Below are 16,203 nucleotides of genomic sequence, written 5' to 3'. Positions count from 1 at the left end.
ATTATTAAATAATAAAACTCAGTCTTTTAATGTCCTATTTACTGTGCATCAGTCCCAGGATGAAATAAAGTAAGGTAATTCCCATATTAGTAAAGAGATATTTTGATGTCTAGGTTTATTAGAAATAGCATTACTGCACGTAGAAATAAAACAGGAGTCATAACCATGCATTCCAGAGGCTGGTTCCCTGTGACTTGGAATTCTTGATAGAATATTCCTCCTTTTAGATAAGAAGGGCTAAGGATTCCCTGTCCCTATGTAAGGCAGCATGCCTGCCCTTGTCATATGCCTGACCCCAGAGAGACACACAGCTGGGTCCCTAGTTGTGTCTTCCCTGGTGAAGGTGACCAAGCCCCATAGCTCACTGACACAATGTCTTTAACTTGAGGTAGTGAATTTTAAAGGCCTGAGTTTGTTAAATGTATTTCCAGAAGTTTTGCTTTGAGTTTAGTCTGTTTTTTAAAAGATTTTGTTTGAGAGGGAGAGGGAGAAGCAGGCTCCCCGCTAAGCAGCAAGCCTAACAGTTGGGGCTCGATTCCAGGACCCTGGGATCATGGCCTGAGCTGAAGGCAGATGCTTAACTGACTGAGGCATCCAGGTGCCCCTTGTTTTTAGTTTAAATGTCATTGTATCTTACTTAAATGACACCAACATGGATTAGATTGGGAATTTCTTGTTCCTTGTAGGTATTTGATGCTGGAGACTATTCCTTGCTGTGTTCAGGTCCTAGTGAAAATGGACAGACGTGGACTGGAGGTGACTTTGTGTCAGCAGATAAAGTCATCATTTGGACTGAAAATGGACAAAGTTATATTTACAAACTACCTGCCAGGTATTCAATCAATAATAAGTTAGGACTTTAGTCAAAGCAAAGAGTCTGAATTCAGGGTATAAATCAGATGTATGAAAATGTTTAAAATAGAAATGATTTAGGTAAAAAACTTCAGAACTTTTTTTTAATAACATATAATGTATTATTTGTTTCATGGGTACAGGTCTGTGATTCATCAGTCTTATACAATTCACAGCGCTCACCATAGCACATGCCCTCCCCAGTGTCCATCACCCAGCCACTCCATCCCTCCCACCCTCTTCTACTCCAGCAACTTTCCATTTGTTTCCTGAGACCAAGAGTCTCTTAAGGTTTTCTTAAGTTAGATTTATAATTCCAGTTTAACTTCTAAGTATAAAAATTAGGTGGCTCTTTATTTGAAGTAGAGTATTTTATTTGTTTTTTTTTAATTTTGAAGTTGGGTATTTTAATGACATTAATGCCCATATTAAATTAACTCTAATTTGAAAATCCATATTTTGTCTATTGTCCAAAAATCCTCCTCATATGGTATGATAAAATATTTGATGCCAGTATTTTAATTGGATGTTATATTTTTCTCATTTTCAGTTGCCTTCCAGCTAGTGATTCATTCCGCAGTGATGTGGGGAAAGCAGTTGAAAATTTAATTCCTCCTGTACAACATAGCCTCTTGGATCGAACAGATAAAGGGGTAAGTTCTTCAGGTCTCATTTATAATTGATATTGACATTGAAAATTTTTCACAACTGCATCTGTCAGTGTCTTTTGGTTGCTAAGAATTTGAAAGATTCAGGGCATTGTGTTAAATGTCATAAAACATTTTGATATGGTCATTTATAAGCACAGTTCTAAAATTTGCATATCTTAATCATATAATTTGCTTTTGGTGTTCATATTTCTCTAAGAATACAGATGATCTTATACTGATTACATGGAGTAAATGACTTTTTGATAAAAGATTGATGGCATAAATTTACGCTATCATGCGATTATAAACATAGTGACAGGTATAATTTTAGGAGGGCAAAGATAATCATGGAATACTGCTGATTAGTAATAGTTCATTACTTGGATAAGGCATTGCAGTATATCTCCAAAATCATATAGTGTTTTAAATTATCAGGCATTAGGAATAAAGGATAGAAGAAAATTTTTCTCTATAAAAACCAAAGTTTATTACGACTTATTTTTTTTAAAAGATTTTATTTATTTATTTGAGACAGTGAATGAGTGAGAGAGCAGGAGCAGGGAGCCTGACATGGGACTTAATCCCAGGACCCCCAGATCATGATGAGACCTGAAGGCAGATGCTTAATAGACCGAGCCACTCAGATGCCCCTGATTTCTAAAAACCTACTTAATATCAATTTAAAATTGAAATGCAGTGGCACTTAGTACTAGGTTTTCATCTCTATATTTTTTGAGCATTAAGGACAAAGCTTTGGTTTTGGAAGTAAAGTTTCCTTTACTTACAATCTGGGTTTGCACAGCTTTTTCATTTTGAACATTTTGTTCCATCTTTATGTGAAGGGATGTTGAAGGGAAGGAAATTTCTTTTTTCAATATTGTGAGTTTGCAGAATTTATACATCTCTGTACAGTTAAGATGCTCTGTAACCTATCCTTCATTCTCCTCTAACTTGAATGCCCCCTTCTCTCCAACCACCCAGTCACTTCCAGGTAAACTAAGGGATAACAACTTGTACAAAAAAAACATAGAGAAAACAAAGCAAAATGGGCATCTGGGTGGCTCAGTGGGTTAAGCCTCTGCCTTCGGCTCAGGTCATGATCTCAGGGTCCTGGGATCAAGCTCCACATTTGGGCTCTCTGCTCGGCGGGGAGCCTACTTCTCTTTCTCTCTCTGCCTGCCTCTCAGTCTACTTGTGATCTCTCTCTGTCAAATAAATAAATAAAATCTTTAAAAATAAACAACAAAGCAGAACAATGTACATACTATGTTTTTTAAAATACCATTTCCCCAGTATGGTTTTGTTTTTTTTTTAAATTTTATTTATTTATTTGACACAGAGAATGATCACAAGTAGGCAGAGAGAGAGGGGGAAGCAGGCTCCCTGCTAAGCAGAGAACCCGATGTGAGGCTTGATCCCAGGACCCTGAGATCATGACCTGAGCCGAAGGCAGCGTCTTAATCCACTGAGCCACCCAGGTGCCCCTCCCCAGTATGTTTTAAGTTAAGAGACATGTGAGGTATTCACACTGTGGAATGTGGAATATTGGTTATTATAGCTGCTGCAGCAACTTCTCCATGTTAGGGATGTTGTTTATCAGTTACAACATTCAGTAATTTTCTGACTTTAAGTTAAATCACATAATTGATTATGCTTAATATATATTGTCTCTATAGGCTAATGATTTTTAGGAATACTAACACTAAATACAGTAAGTAGGTTTTTTTTTAACTATAGTTGTCATAACTGAAATTTTTTTTCCTGCTTTTCAGGATAAGATTCTATGCTTTAATATTCAAGTATTTGTGAATTGATAATTTAATTTTATGAGCCCACCCCCATTTAGTATTTTCAAATAAGTGGTATCACTGAAGGCATAAAAGCGGAAAAATAATTTGTTTAAAAAAAAAGTATACATAAGAGCCTAATGAATGGTTTTTGTTCCTAGTGGTTTATAGTTAACGTGTCAGGCTAGGTTCAAATTGATTATGTAAATGTGACCAAGTAAAATGTCATGCTATTAGTTGAAAATATACTGCTTCAAAAAAATGGAGTCTTCTACTTTTACAGTCTTGGTTGTTTTAATTTTGCTGCTACTCTTAGTTACTAATCAGTGATGGACGAAAAGCTAGGATTAGTGAGTTCCCCCCTTTTGACCTTTAAAGTAGAGACTTTTCTTTTCAATAAAGAGTGGTATATCTTTGTATTAATTGATAGGAGACAGTTAAATAAATTGTACTGTTGTGGTGAGTAATAAGTTTTTCTAAAGTAGAGAAAAAATATAAATACTAATTCTAGAGAAAGAGTATAAATGTAGTTTTCATTTCTTTGTATGTATTTTATTGGACTTGAATATTAGCTGATGTGTGATTAATGCTATAAAATTACATTAAACTATTGTTGAAGACTCATGCTATAAATACTTTTTTTTTACTCTGGTTCTGAGGCAAAGTACTTAACATCCTTATCTGAAAAAAAATGTTAATATGTGTAATATTTTGATTAGTAGAAGGGGCTCCTGGATGGCTTAGTTGGTAGAGCATGCGATTCTTGATCTCAGGATGATGAGTTCAAGCCCCATGTTGGGTATAGAGATTACCTTAAAAAAAAATAGAAAAAGACCAGCTAAAAATATTTGACCAATTTTTTTTTTCCTTTGGCAGTTGCTGATTTGTCCTCCTGTTACTCGATTCTTCTGTGGATTCAAGGAACACCTCCATAAACTCTTAATTCAGGGTGATTCTTCAGGAAGATTGAATATTTGGAACATATCAGACACACCTGATAAACAGGAAGGTAAAGAAGACAGTAATAAATCACGTGCAGCAATTTCTCAGTTCTTTTAATTTAGCAACCTAAATACTAACCATTGCATAATAAATTCATAGTATACGCGTCATTTTATTCTTCTTAGAATTATAGTTGTTTTTTTTTTAAGATCTTATTTATTTATTCGACAGACAGAGATCACAAGTAGGTGGAGAGTAGGTAGAGAGAGAGGGGGAAGCAGGGAGCCTGATGTGGGGCTGGATCCCAGGACCCCGAGATCATGTCCTGAGCTGAAGGCAGAGGCTTACCCCACTGAGCCACCTAGGTGCCCCTAGAATTACAGTTTTATCACGGTTACCGTTCTTTGATATATATTACTGAATCAGCTCTAAGTACATTTATTTTAATGTTTAATTTTTTTCTAACATGGACAATTTTTTTTTTTTTGATACATAACAAACCTCCACAGAACTGAAAATGACAACTTCTATTAGTTTGCAAGAGGCATTTGATAAACTGAATCCTTGTCCTGCTGGAATTATAGATCAGCTGAGTGTGATTCCCAATAGTAATGAGCCTCTTAAAGTAACCGCAAGTGTGTACATACCAGCACATGGACGACTTGTTTGTGGCCGTGAGGATGGAAGCATCATTATTGTACCTGCCACACAGACAGCCATAGTACAGCTGCTGCAAGGGGAACACATGCTTCGAAGAGGTATACTGAAGATCTACCAATGTCCAACGTGTTTTGCGAACTCTGTAACCATGATATTGACAGTGTTTTCCCTCTATGTAACAAGTACAATGAATCAGCTTAGTTGTTAGCGGTGCTAGGAGTTGGTAGAATTTAATGCCAGTGCAGGTAAGAAATACTTAGTACCTATTATTAGAATACATACCATGTAATGACTATATGTGACAAAGTATCTGATTTTACCTCTTGTTGTATGTTAATAGTTTAATTTATTGTTAGTTATCTCTATAGCTTACTAAGTAATAACCATGTTAACAGTAATACTGCCAATCTTTTAGAACAGTGCTGTCCAGTAGAAATATGTATATATAACAGTATGTGATTTTCTATATTCACATTAGTAAAGAATGAAGCAGATGAAATTAATTTTAATAATCTGTTTTATATAACCAATATAACAAAAGTATTTTCATTTCAACTTGTAGAATTGAAAAAATTTCAATTTTACAATATAAAATCAATGGCAATCAATATAAAAAATAACAGATGAGATATGTTACTTACTTGTTTGTGCTAAATCTCTGGAGTTGCCTCTGTATTTTCCAGCACATATGAGTCTGCCCTAGCTACATTTCACATGCTCAGCAGCCTTACGTGGCTTGTAGCTACTGTATGGGACTGAGTATTTTAGAAGATAAAATTAGAAGTTTTTTTGATGATAAAATTTATAGCTATTCTGACAATTCATGTTTGCTTTTATTTGTTGAAATTTTGTAAGACTTTAATTTTCCCATTTTAAATCCAAAACCTCATTCACAGGTTGGCCACCTCACAGGACACTTCGCGGTCATCGGAACAAGGTCACATGTTTGCTGTATCCTCATCAGGTCTCAGCTCGTTATGACCAAAGATACCTGATATCTGGAGGCGTGGATTTTTCCGTCATAATTTGGGACATATTTTCTGGAGAAATGAAACATATCTTCTGTGTGCATGGTGGTGAGATTACTCAACTTCTAGTTCCACCTGAAAACTGTAGTGTAAGTTGATCATAAAAGATTATTTTATTATGGTAGCCGTGAGTTATATTGCTATTAGGAGTAGAATCTTGAGTAACTTCAGGAAAATGTGACGAAAGAATTAACAAAACCCTTTCAATTTTAAAATTGGATAACGTTAATATATAATATTTAAGCAGAATTATAGTTTCTGCTATTGGGCACAGAAATAGAAGATGCACATTATTTTTCCCTGTTACTTCTAAATATTATGGCTTGTCTTGGAAACACAGTAGCAGTTTAAAATATGTTTATTTAAGTTTCAATTTTCTGTGTTAAAGTAGTTTGCATATTCACAAAGATATTCTGCAATCTCATTTTCACCTCTATCTGAGCAAAAAGATAGAGAATGTATACTTTGGTAGAGACAAAATACTCATCAACTTGTTAATAGTGTTTGTTTAAATAAGCATTTACTGTGACAAGGAAAAGCCATGAGTCACTGATAATGATATTGGAAAATTTTGTACATACTTTTGTGAAAGCAGATTGCTTTCTTCCTGATGGGTGTGTAGTGATATCAGAAAGCCTAATAATTTTAGGAATATGAGGTTTGAGAAGGCTTTAGGACTGATAAATAACAGATCCATAATTTTTTCTTCATAATTTCTTTTACTGTTTGTTAATCATGAACTTTTTCGTGTGATTCATCACTTTTGTGTGCACAGTCACTATTTCCCAGCATTCACATATGTGTGCATGCACACGCGCGCACACACACACACACACACACTGTTGTCTTACACACAGGTTTCATGTTTATAATCCATTCAGCTTCACAAGTTATGGTCTTACTGAAATGGAAAAGTTTTCTGTTTGTGAATCTGATGCAGTGTTCACAAGGTTATTTCATTTCAAAACCGAAGAAATTTTCCTTGGCCTTTTTGCTTGCTTACTTAATCTTCCTGTTTACGTATTTTATCTTCTGTGTTCTGCCAGAGCTAGATTTTGTTTGATTTGATATTGGTGGTGTTGTAGGAAGTCCTAGTGCCAGTTGTCTTTTTTTTTCCTGCCAGACTTGAAAATTGTTTTTTTTTAAATTTTTAAGTATTTATTTATTTGAGAGAGAGAGCGTGTGTACAAATGTAGGAGTGGGGGGAGGTGCAGAGGGAGAGGGAAAGAGAGAATCCTCAAGGAGCCGTCCCACTGAGTGTGGAGCTGGATGTGGGCCCTGATCCCAGGACCCTGAGATCATTACCTGAGCCGAAATCAAGAGTCTAAATCAAGAGCAGCTGCTTAACCGACTGAGCCACCCAGGTGCTCCCAAATTCAGGTTCTTAATCATTCTCTTCCTTCTTTCTTATTCCTTCCTTTTCACATTGTTTGTTAGGTTCTTATCTCCATCACTGTAACAGTTGCTCTGTGTTTATTTAAACAACCAATCTTCTGTCTATTTTCGTGAAATGGATATCATCATAATGGCACTTGGGAGTTATAGCACTGTTACAATCTATGCTAAGCTTCATTGTACAGTAGTTAGGCAATATAGTGAAGCATGAGAATTTTCATCCCAGATTTTTGTTGTTATATAAAATTTTAAAGAAATATATTTTAAATTATAAATATAACTAAAAGTAAAGTTTAGAGTGGTTTATATAAGATGTTTTCTCTTTAAATCTACATTAGTATATACTTTTTTTTTTTTTTAGCTTGTATGTTTGTTTGAGAGCATTCTCTGGTTTCTTTTTTAAAAACTTCAAGTGGAGGGGCGCCAGGGTAGCTCAGTCGGTTAAGTGGCCTGCCTTCGGCTCAGGTCATGATCTTAGGGTCCTGGGATTGAGCCCCACGTGCCACTTAGTGGGGCGTCTGCTTCTTCCTCTACCTCTGCCTGCCATTCCCCCTGCTTCTGCACTCTTTCTCTCTGTCAAATAAATGAAATCTTTAGGGAAAGAAAAAAAAAAAACTTCAAGTGGATATATAATATAATGATTTTTTTTTTTTGACTGGTTACATTTAGAAATGCATTAGTGAGTAAAAAAGTACTTAGTGTATGCAAACAATGAATCATGGAACACTACATGAAAAACTAATGCTGTTCTGTATGGTGACTAATGTAATACAACACAATAAAGCAAGCAAGAAGGAGAAAAAGAAGAAGAAAAGGTACTAGTACACACATGCAGCTACATAGGGAATGGGCTCCTGAGTAGATAAGGGACTGACCCAGGTGCTAGTTGCCTGGCTAATAGGAGGAAGACACAGACGAGGAAGTCTGGTACTTGGAAAATAACCAACGACTTATAGATTTAACGATAGAGATTCTCTTCTTTTTAATTGACATCCAAAAGTATGGGTGGCTCAGTGGGTTAAGCGTCTGCCTTTGTCTCAGGTCATGATCACAGGGTCCTGGGATCGAGTCCTGCCTTGGACTCCCTGCTCAGTGGGGAGACTGCTTCTTCCCCTCCCTTTCCCTTCTCGTGCTCACTTGCTCTCTCTCTCTTTCACTCTCATGCAAAAAAACCCAAAACAAACAAACAAAAACCCAAAACCTAACAACAAGAGTTAAGACAAACTTGCTTTTTGCTTTGTGATGATTTAACAAGTAGTGACTGCCTGGTTAATAACCTTTTCATTTAGTTGGTGATTTTAGGGGCATCAGGTAATGTGCCTGAAAGTCAAAGAGCCTAAATGATTAATAAAAAGCTAAGAATTTGATATTTGCTAAATGTCTAGCAAATGACTGTCTTGCTGAGGTTAGAGTTAATGACATATAAAGCGTCCAGTGCTTGGGTTGTCCCTCTCATAAGTTGATCTAGTATCATTTTCTTTTAGCAGAAAATATTTTTTAAAGTTGTGATCTGGTCATTGGAAGATTATAAGTATTTACCAAACACAGTGATTAAAGATAAATATCAAAATGTTTGTTGTCTGCTTTTTGGAGTAGAACAGAGTTTTGGTTTTTATCTTAGGTAGAATTAGAAAGGTGAGTTTTGACTTGTAGATTTTTTTTTTTTTTCAGGAAAAGATGTCCTAAAACAGAGGAATATTAGTTGTGTTTTTAAATTTACTTAAATTATAATCAAACATGTATAAGGTTGATGATTTTCCCTTTATTTTGTAAACATTTCATGTTTACCAACATACAAAAGGTTTTAAATACAGAGCAGAGCACATCATTGTGTCTTATCTTAGGGAGACGGTAAAGAAGGAATGAGATCCTGTTTGTAGGTAGGAAGATACTGCGGGCAGCTCTGAGGCAGACGGTAAGCTCCTTCACAACTCCGTATACATGTCTCAGTGGACCAGGGACACGCGCTTCCTTTCCTGCGTTCTAGTGTTTGTCATCCTTTCTTCCTCCACTCCCATCATTTTTATCACATATTAGTATCTTTTTAACCAAAAAACCTTTCCGTATTCTTGCTATAATATAGCATCAATTTGTTGCCTGGCTCTGTGGTTCTGTATACTTTATTTTTAGTACATGATTTCAGTATTCTTTTATTAATGGAAGGTGTAAGTATTTAAAAATTTGACATAGATGATAAAAACTGCCTACCTACAGTATTGTGTAGAGTACTTAAATTGGACAGATTGTTTTTATTTTACATTGAAGGCTTTTTTGTTTTTCATTTTTTAGATGGATTTAAATTTTTTTTCGAAAATAGTAAGTCCGTTTACTAGGCAGAGCGCTTTGAAATTGAGTTTGATTCACCAAGTAGTTTCGGTAACTGAGATCTTTTATATATTATAGATTTTTTTTTTTTAAGATTTTATTTATTCATTTGACAGAGATCACAAGTAGGCAGAGAGGCAGGCAGAGAGGGGGGAAAGCAGACTCGCTGCTGAGCAGAGAGTCTGATGCGGGGCTCCATCCCAGGACCCTAGGACCATGACCCGAGCCGAAGGCAGAGGATTTAACCCACTGAGCCACCCAGGTGCCCCGATACAGATTAGTTTAAATAATTAAAATATAATGTTAAAATTTTTCTGAAGGTATCCTTTAAGATATGGACTGTTGAAGTAATTCAGAGTTGTATAGTGCTGAAGGATTATTGCGAACAATTCAGAAAGCTTCTGGGGGCAGTATTACCATCTGCCATATAATGTGTTTAAGTCTTCCCAGAAATATAACCTTGTGTTTTAGGAGGAGGATCAGGCAAATGTTGTTAGTCTCCTACAAGGCCTACCTTATATAAAGGTAAAGGAGAGATTCTAACAACATGCTGTGAAGGATAAGGGGAGGGGCATCTTCTAGGTACTCAGAGAAACAGGGAGCTTTGGGAAACTACTCAAAAAATGCTGTGAGCTTTGACTAACTGTGTGTTTTGACTTCAGGAGGGATGTTGAAACTTATAATTTTGAGATCTTTAATATTAGGTTATTTGCCATTTCTGTTTCTTCTTCAGGTTATTGAATGTAAAAGGAAAAACTTCAGTTTGAGTTTTTTTTTTCTTTTTGGTGTTTTGGTTTCTTGATGAAACAAAATGTGTCCTACATGCAGATGAATTATATATATACCTGTACTGTATATACACGTGAATGAAACGTACTCATGTGCTGTACATACACAGAAGAGATACATATACACATGCTGTACCAACATGCAAAAGGTATATATGCCTGTGCTGTGTGTACACATGGACAGTGTGTATACATACATGCTGTATGTACACATGAAAGGCATATATGCATGTGCTGTGAGTACACAGAAAGATACATCTACATGTACTGTGTATATATGAAAGAGAACATATATGTGTGCTGTATATACATATGAAAAGTACATCTGGAAGGAGACTGAAGTGAAATGACTTAAATAGTATCTGAATTATACAACATAGCATACAGTTCTATAACATTTTTGTTTGTCATTCCAAGTTGTGTTCATTGTTTTGAAAAGACTGGTTTTCACCTTCTGTATTGCTATTCAGAAGTTAAAGCTCTGAGGCAGTTTGAATAGGATTCAAATTTAAAGTAGAATCCTTATATTATTACTCTTATTACTATTATTGCTAAAATTAGATTGCCACTTTAAATACTCATATAGAAGACTTTTTAGGAAAATCTGTTTTTAAAGTGGGCCTGCTAAAATTTTGAGTTTTTAAATTTTAACTTTTTATCTACACTGAGAATATTACTGTAGTATCTTAAAATATTTCATAAATAGGTATATAATATGCAAGAGGTATTAAATCTTAGTGAAAAGCAAGTCTCCCTTCCCACCTGTTCTCCAACTGTGTGATTCCCTTAACTCATCTTGGAATCCTGCAGAGATTTTCAATGCTAGAATGTTTTAATACTTTAGAAGTGTTGCACTTGAACTGAATCTTATTCTAATAACTGAAAAATTTAAGTAGAGTGGTTAGAGATAGAATGCTTTTCAGATTTGGGTAGCTGTCAGAGGTAGGCTTTGGTGAATATCCAAAATCTGAACTGTAGGCTAGGGGAGGCTCAAGCCTGCACCAAATCTTCAGGGAGTTTGCAGAAGAGAGCTCTTGAAAGGGAGGGCAGATTTCTTAAGGCTTCTGGAATGCTGCAGCAGGAAACTGTCTCCAAGACTCTGGCATTAGGATTAGTACTTCCAACTGAGAATGATCTGACCTCTTCCCTTCACCTCCCTGCCAGCTTCCCTTCTTATTCATCATTCTTTTTTTTTTTTTTTTTTTTTTTAACAATAGCTTCCAGTATGAGGGATTCCACTCTCCAAGATCCATTTTCACATATTTTAATTTCAGAGAAAGAAGCCAGACTTTGAAAAAAAAAAAAAAAAGTACTAAGAAAATAATTTTAAAATGTCAGAAATGCTTTAAAAAACATTTTCCCTAATAAACCAAACAGAGATTATTAACAGGCATGAAAATGCAGAAATTAAAAATTAACACTGGTGACCCAGTAGAGTGTTTCCTACCTGTAGAATGGTGCTGATGTTTTTGCATGGAACTCTCCACATTTCCCCATTGAACAGTACTTGCAGTGGCTGGCTGCGCCTGTGACGTGGAACCTTTGTGTGTGTGATACAATAAGATACTGTCTGTTTACATTTAGAAAACACACAAGTGCATACTATGTATTTATGGATGCACCATAGATAGTAAAATTTTCAAAATTGAACTGTAAAGATAAGTACCAAATTCACATTCTCCTTCGCTTTGGGAATGAGGGGATGCATATGAAAGAGAACAAAAAACATGACTTTGTTAAGTATTTTATTTACTTTTAATAAATACATATTTGTATTTATTTCCCTCATTGGCATGGGTGACTGGTTATCAGCTATGTGCTGCTAGTAGAACTTTATTCAAAATGGAATTTTTGGAAAATGTTTCCAAATAAATTTAGCACCAGTAATATATTTCTTTATATGAGCAATAGGCTAACTTCTTTAATAAATTACTTTAAATACGATTACTTTTCATTTATATTATCTTAAGCTTGTATTATCACATAATCTCCAAAAGGATCCAGAAGAGGGCAGCATGGGTTTATGAAAACAGGAACGCCTGGTAGCTAACCTGTGTGTGCCTTCACTTGACAGTGTTAAATCCCCAGCTCTTAGAGATAAGAGATGTGATAACATGAAAGGTGTATGTCGGTATACGCTATACGTATGCTAGCATAGCTAATGTTCAAAGCCATTAAGAACAATTAACAAATTAGGTTTCTTTTTAATATATTGTCCTTTTTAAAAAAAGTACCTAAAGCTTTTGCCTGAATTAGCTCTTATCTCACGTTTTTGAATTTGGGCTTTTGTTACTAATTTAATTTGAGTGTTACATTTAAAAAAACAGTGTTTATAATTATGACATGGCCTCTGAAGCCAAGCAGAGTTAACTTTGGTAGTACAAATGAAACAAAACCGGGAGGCAGAACTAACATTTTTCTAAAATACATCACAGTGCACATAATGTTCTACTCTTTTTTTCCTTTAACATTTAATTCTCTTATATTTTGAGGCCACTTTCATGTTTTTATGTATTCAGCACTGTCTTTTTGAAATTAATTTTTACTTTTTAAATTAAATACTTGTTATAGAGAACACAAATATTTACTTTTTAAAAATTTAAATTCAATTAGCCAACATATAGTATATCATTAGTTTCAGATGTAATGTTCAGTAATTCATCAGTTGCATTTAACACCCAGTGTTTATCACATTGCTTGCCCTCCTTCCTGTCCGTCACCCAGTTACCCATCCCCCCATCTACCTCTCCTCTAGCAACCCTCAGTTTGTTTCCTATAGTTAAGAGTCTCTCATGGTTTTTCTCTTCTCTGATGACTCCCATTCTGTTTTCCCTCCCTTGCCCTATGATCTTCTGCACTGTTTCTTATATTCCACAAATGAGTGGAAACATATGATAATTGTCTTTCTCTGTCTGACTTACTTTGCTCAGCACAGTACCCTCCAGTTCATCCATGTTGATATAAATGGTAAGTATTCACCCTTTCTGATGGCTAATATTCCATTGTGTGTGGGGTATGTGTGTATGTGTGTATATATATGTACACGCACGCATACATATATACATATACACCACATCTTTTTATCCATTCATCTGTCAGTGGACATCGCAGCTCTTTCTACAGTTTGGCTATTGTGGCATTGCTGCTAGGAACATTGGGGTGCAGGTGCCCCTTGGGATCACTGCATTTGTATCCTTGGGATAAATACCTAGTAGTGCAATTGCTGGATCGTAGGGTAGCTCTGTTTTTAACTTCTTGAGGATCTTTCATACCATGTTGCAGAGTGGCTGTACCAGTTTGCATCCCCATCAACAGTGTAAGAGGGTTCCCCTTTCTCTGCATCCTCGCCAACATTTGTTGTTTCTTGTCTTGTTAATTTTAGCCATTCTGAGTGGTGTGAGGTGGTATCTCATTGTGGCTTTGATTTGTATTTTCCTGAGGCCAAGTGATGTGGATGTTGAATTTGAGAAGTTCTTTATAGATCTTGGATACTAGCCCTTTATCTGATATGTCATTTGTGAATATCTCCCATTCCATAGGTTGTCTTTTAGTTTTGTTGACCTTTGCTGTGCAGAAGCTTTTTACCTTGAAGTCTCAGTAGTTCATTTTTGCTTTTGTTTCCCTTGCCTTTGGAGATGTGTCTAGCAAGAAGATGCTGCAGCTGAGGTTGAAGAGCTTGCTGTGTTCTCCTCTAGGATTTTGATGGACTCCTGTCTCACATTTAGGTCTTTCATCCATTTTGAGTTTATCTTTAGAGAACACAAATATTTTCTAAAGATGTTCTGGTCATCTTTCTGTGTCACTAAGTGTATTCCAACACCATTTCTAATGATACTGGATTAACTTATTTAATTTTATCAGAAGTTTTAGAATGTTGCTTTAAAAATTTTTTCTCTTGTCAATAGTGAAAATACAAATTAGTATACCTAAATATTTTTGCACATCTGAAATGATTTCTTAAGATAAATTTGTAGATGTGGAATTTCTGTATAAAAAGGCATATTGATTTTTAAAGTCTTTTGAGTAGGTATTGCTAAATTATCCTTTAAAAGCTGAAGGATAGGGTTTTACCACCTATTTACCTCATAATTCTCCATCATCTTTACTCTTTTTAAGTCTTGCTAATATTCAGGCTTTTAAGTAGCTGTATGCAGAGTATGTATGAGTGAAAAGCACCAATTTTCATTTTGAAAGCACAAATGCATTAATATATCAATATTGTATTGGCCGTTCATTCTGGTTGGCTTACATTATATTCTTTATAATTTCATGTTTTCCAAATTTTTACCACTATCTTATTTTATTCAAGATAAATAATTAATTTTTCCTGCTATGAATCATGTTTATATATTCAGGTATCATAATACACCCTGTCTCTTGTGTAGGAAGCTGAGAAATTCAGTGATATACCAAGAGACTGTCAGTGTGTGGTCCCTTTGAGAGTAATGAGAAAGATCGCATTCCTCTATTCAGGTGATGCTTATATTGTGCCAAACACTTTAGAGATTTAGATATTCTTCTATCTTGGAAAGGCTTTTTTAGCTCTGAAGTCATATCCTTGGGAGTAGAGAAGATTATATTGGGAATGAAGTTTAGGTTTTTGTGTTTGTTTTTTTAAGATTTTATTTATTTATTTAACAGAGAGAGAGACACTTTGAGAGATGGAACACAAGCAGGGGGAGTGGGAGAGGGAGGAGCAGGCTTCCTGCTGAGCAGGGAGCCCAAAGACCTTGGGATCATAACCTGAGTCAGATGCTTAATGCCTGAGCCAACCCAGGCACCCCTGAAGTTTAGTTTTAATAATAGAAGTCATTTGGTGCTAGACTTTGTGAATGAAGTGGTTGATTAATTTGACTTTTTATTTTGAGCTGAAGAGATAGTATGACAGAGAGTATGACATAAAGACTAATTTTTCTTGAGTAACTTAATCATAAAGCAATTTTAAAATGAATTATAATTTATCTTAAAATGGCAGAAATTGTTAGAAAATAATAATGAGTTTTTAAGATGACTGCTCAGTTAGGGGCAGTGTATTTTTGAATAGTCATTCATTCAGCAAATATCTGAGTGCCTGCCATATTCTAGGTACCTTCATTTGGTAGTTGACAAGATATAGTTCCTACTTTTTTGTTTTAAAGATTTTATTTATTTATTTTACAGAGAGAGAGAGAGTTTACAAGTAGGCGGAGAGGCAGGCAGAGAGAGAGAGGAGGAAGCAGGCTCCCCACTGAGCAGAGAGCCCGATGCGGGCTCGATCCCAGGACCCCGGGATCATGACCTGAGCCGAAGGCAGAGGCTTTAACCCACTGAGCCACCCAGTCGCCCCTAGTTCCTATTTGTTAGAATTTCATCTAATGAGGGAGCCAGACTGGGAAACACACAGTTATAAAGCAGCAGAGTAGATGTGAAGCACTTTCTCAGGACTGCCCTAAGCACAAGTTCCTCAGGGAGGTCCTAGAATGGCCACTTAGTAGACCAGCTGTGGGTGGTTTGGGGAGACTTTCAAAAAGGGCAATGTTAGCTTTATGGGTGTGTGTAAAATCCTATGGTATGTGAACAAGCTCTGTTTGCAGATGGACTTCATACTGTGTGTGTTCGGTGGAGGAGTCTGTAGCCCTTAAGTTCTTTTTTTTAAATTTTTAAAAAGATTTTTATTTATTTATTTATTTGACAGAGAGAGAGAGAGAGAGAGAGAGAGATCACAAGTAGGCAGAGATGCAGGCAGTGGCGGGGTGGAAGCAGGCTCCCCACTGACCAGAGAGCCCAATGCAGGACT

The 16,203-nt window shown here is 35.8% G+C and overlaps 1 protein-coding gene across 1 annotated transcript in view; it reads left to right on the top strand.

The window, feature by feature from the left end:
* WDR7 (WD repeat domain 7) overlaps positions 1 to 16,203 on the top strand; it is a 331,238-nt gene that overhangs the window by 16,024 nt on the left and 299,011 nt on the right. Inside the window, exons 7-11 of the mRNA XM_080821004.1 lie at positions 687 to 832; positions 1,403 to 1,505; positions 4,166 to 4,298; positions 4,741 to 4,989; positions 5,788 to 6,008. Of these exons, the coding sequence (XP_080677130.1) occupies positions 687 to 832; positions 1,403 to 1,505; positions 4,166 to 4,298; positions 4,741 to 4,989; positions 5,788 to 6,008 (852 nt within the window). The remainder of the gene's footprint in view (positions 1 to 686; positions 833 to 1,402; positions 1,506 to 4,165; positions 4,299 to 4,740; positions 4,990 to 5,787; positions 6,009 to 16,203) is intronic.

This window comes from Martes martes (assembly GCF_963455335.1).
Source record: "Martes martes genome assembly, chromosome: 13".
Lineage (NCBI taxonomy): Eukaryota > Metazoa > Chordata > Mammalia > Carnivora > Mustelidae > Martes > Martes martes.
Note: the sequence above shows the minus strand (reverse complement) of the source record. Positions and strands in the feature narration are given on the sequence as shown.